This window comes from Penaeus monodon, chromosome 19, assembly GCF_015228065.2.
Source record: "Penaeus monodon isolate SGIC_2016 chromosome 19, NSTDA_Pmon_1, whole genome shotgun sequence".
NCBI lineage: Eukaryota > Metazoa > Arthropoda > Malacostraca > Decapoda > Penaeidae > Penaeus > Penaeus monodon.
In genome coordinates, this window is record NC_051404.1 from 42,851,982 (window position 1) to 42,854,965 (window position 2,984).

The following is a 2,984-nucleotide window of genomic DNA, read 5'->3' on the forward strand; positions in this document are numbered from 1 at the left end:
TATGTTTTACATATATCAAGTGAAAACTTGAATATAGGTAATACATAATATATAAAGGTTATAATAGCATAATTTGGCATTCATTAGAGTATTTAAAGAATTGATATACTACTGTTGAAGTACACAGTTACAGTATTTAAAATTATATAATCTTCTAGCATACTTTAATATAACTATAAACAGTTATCTCTTATTCACAATTTAACAGTCATATGTTGTAAATATGTACTTAAAAGTACTGTAATTGTAGTACATATGTAAACAAACACAACTTTCAATTAACTGATAAACTGAGTGAAAGCTAGTGTCGATATAACAAACAAACAATAATCACAAACTCATGTCACTGATCAACCTCTCATTCCCTCCCCAGATATGAAGACATTATTGGGGGGAGGTGCACAGAAGCCAGTTCGGAGACGCAGCCACAGTGCGAGCAGAGTCCAGCAGCCACGGTACCCCCTCCGCTCGAGATCATACAGACTCCGGCAGAGGTCAACGTCGTGCTGCAGGAGGGACAGCCCAAGAGTATCGTCCTAGATCACAGAGAAACGTCCTCCTCCGCCGCCGCACCGAAGGACGTTGTTAGCAAGCTCGGGTGCGAGAATCCCTCCTTCGACAGACATGAGACTGATTTCGCGGAGGCTACGTGCACTCGCCTTAACGAATCGGAGTCGTAGAAGAGGATAGTGCAAAGCGGCCTGTCGGTTTTCGACGGGCATGTTCAAAGAGGGAAAAGCAATGGCGACGGTCCTGTTTGATAATTGTGCAATAATACTTGTAACAACGAAATAGGGGAAATAGGAATTGTAGTAGGTCATGGCAGACGGAAGACCTGTGACGATAGCCATATGGTTGTCTTATTCTTAGAGACGCAGAAAGACCTGTTGACGATAGACCTACGTGAATGCCTCGATCCTAGAGACTTAAATGTCCGGAAAAAAAACGAGATAGGCCTATACGACTGTCTCGTTCCTAATTACCTTAAATACCTGTGCCCATGGGCCTATATAATTGTCTCGTTCTTTAAGGCTAGACAGACCTTAGGCGATGGGTCACAGGTCTTCATAAAGAAATAAAAACTGTCACTAAGCCTGCATTATTGTCTCGTTCCTAGAGACGCCAAAGACCTGTAACTATAGGCCTTCAAGACTTTCCTCTTCCCAGAGACTTCAGATCTATTACGGTAGGACTATATGATTGTCTTGTTCCTAGACCTGTGACCATAGGCTTGTATGATTTGTCTCGTTCCAAGAGGCGTAAAAAAAAAACCTGTGACGACAGGCCTATATGAATGCCTTGTTCCTAGAGAACGTAAAAAGCCGTTGAGATTCACCTATGATTGTTTCGTTTCTAGAAACATAAGACCTGTTACGATAGGCCTACATGACTCGTTCCTAGACGTAAAAGACCTGTGACTGTAGGCCTAGATGATTGCCTCGTTCCAAGAGGCGTAAAATGACCTGTGACGACAGGCCTACATACTGCAAATGCGTTGTTACTAAGAGCGTAAAAAGTTGAGATAGACCTATACAATTGTCTCGTTCCTGGAGGCGAAAAGACCTGTGACGAGAGGCCGTGTGATTGCCGACTGCGCGCCTCGGGTCGCGCGATGAAACTAGTCGTGTTCCTTTAGTCAAAGAGGATTATTTACACACTTTTACTTTTAAACCATTAACTTTATTGTGGCCAGTGTTAAGGAGATCTTTGTTGTAGTCTTTGTAAAATAGTACTGTATTTCATTGTGTATTAAAGTACCTGTCTTTATGATTCAGTGATCTAATGCATTTATCATTGTATTATTATTTGTGTAATATTTTATTTGTTATATTTATTAACCCTTTTGAATGAACAGTTTGCAACCAAAACCAAGCAAAATATATGGATATCATTACCTTGCAAAGTATCTGAAAACCTGTATGTATCATACAATGCACTTTCTATACATCTATATTATTGCTAACAGGAAAACGCAGCCATGCAAGCAATATTTATCACCCTCGGTATGTGAGAAAGGCTTATCAATTGTACAGATGTATGACGTGTTCGCATATCAGAGAATATAAATATCGATTACCTGTACGCTCTGCAACTCGGCTTGGCCAACAGACCAGCAAAGGTTTTTCTAATTCTTGAAGATGAGGGAAAATCGAGTAACCAGTCAGGAAAGATGGCATTGTCTCGAGCATATATTATAAGGACAACAAGTGCTTCGAAAGACGTGGCGTGATGCAACAAATACTACAGGAATGAAACTTAGATAAACATGTTTAGGGGGGAAATACATTTCCAAGAATTTGCAAGGAAGACTGATATCTATTTTCTACGTGATTTCCGACAAGGTCTCCGGCTGGTTGTGATACTCGCTCTAGGTTTAAGTAATTGCTACTATATTTGTGATAGACATTTTCTAATTAATAATAAAAAAAAAAAATCTACTGTAGTTGTTTTAAAGCTTCCTTTCCCACCCGAGTTCATTAGCCACACATATATAACGGCAGAAAGGCAATCATTGCAAATTGCAGGGTGAAAAGCGATGATGCCGAATATATAACCACATGTTCCGGGGCCAATCATAGCAAATTGCAAAACTGAGAGCAATGACACTGCATTACACGCTAGATGCATCAGAATGGGGAATGCATTTCTCTGGATTATTTGAGGTTTTCCCTCTGCAAATACCAGTCCTCTCTTTCAAAGTCATCAGAGGCATTATACTCGAAATCCATTTACATGCAAAGCTCTCTTCATCCTCATAACAGTGCACAATTATCTTGACAGGTAAACATGATGTTACGCTGCACACTGTTATTCATGTTTACCGTTTTAGTCATCACGGAGTTATTACACAAAAAAGGAACGCGGCTTTAGAATCAACGTCCTATAATGCTCTGTAGTCGTCTTTTTCCGCCTTTTTTTATAGCATAGCAACACAGGAAGTTGGTCATTAGCTTTAGGAACCCGGGAGATGTCTAAAGAAGAAA

General features: G+C 40.0%; 1 protein-coding gene across 1 annotated transcript in view; it reads left to right on the top strand.

Moving 5' to 3' along the window:
- Positions 1-2,439, top strand: part of LOC119585246 — a gene marked incomplete at its 5' end in the record, with an annotated part of 19,015 nt that extends 16,576 nt beyond the window's left edge. The window contains 1 exon segment of the mRNA XM_037933905.1: positions 374-2,439. Within this exon segment, the coding sequence (XP_037789833.1) occupies positions 374-680 (307 nt within the window).
- Positions 2,440-2,984: the final 545 nt, after the last annotated feature.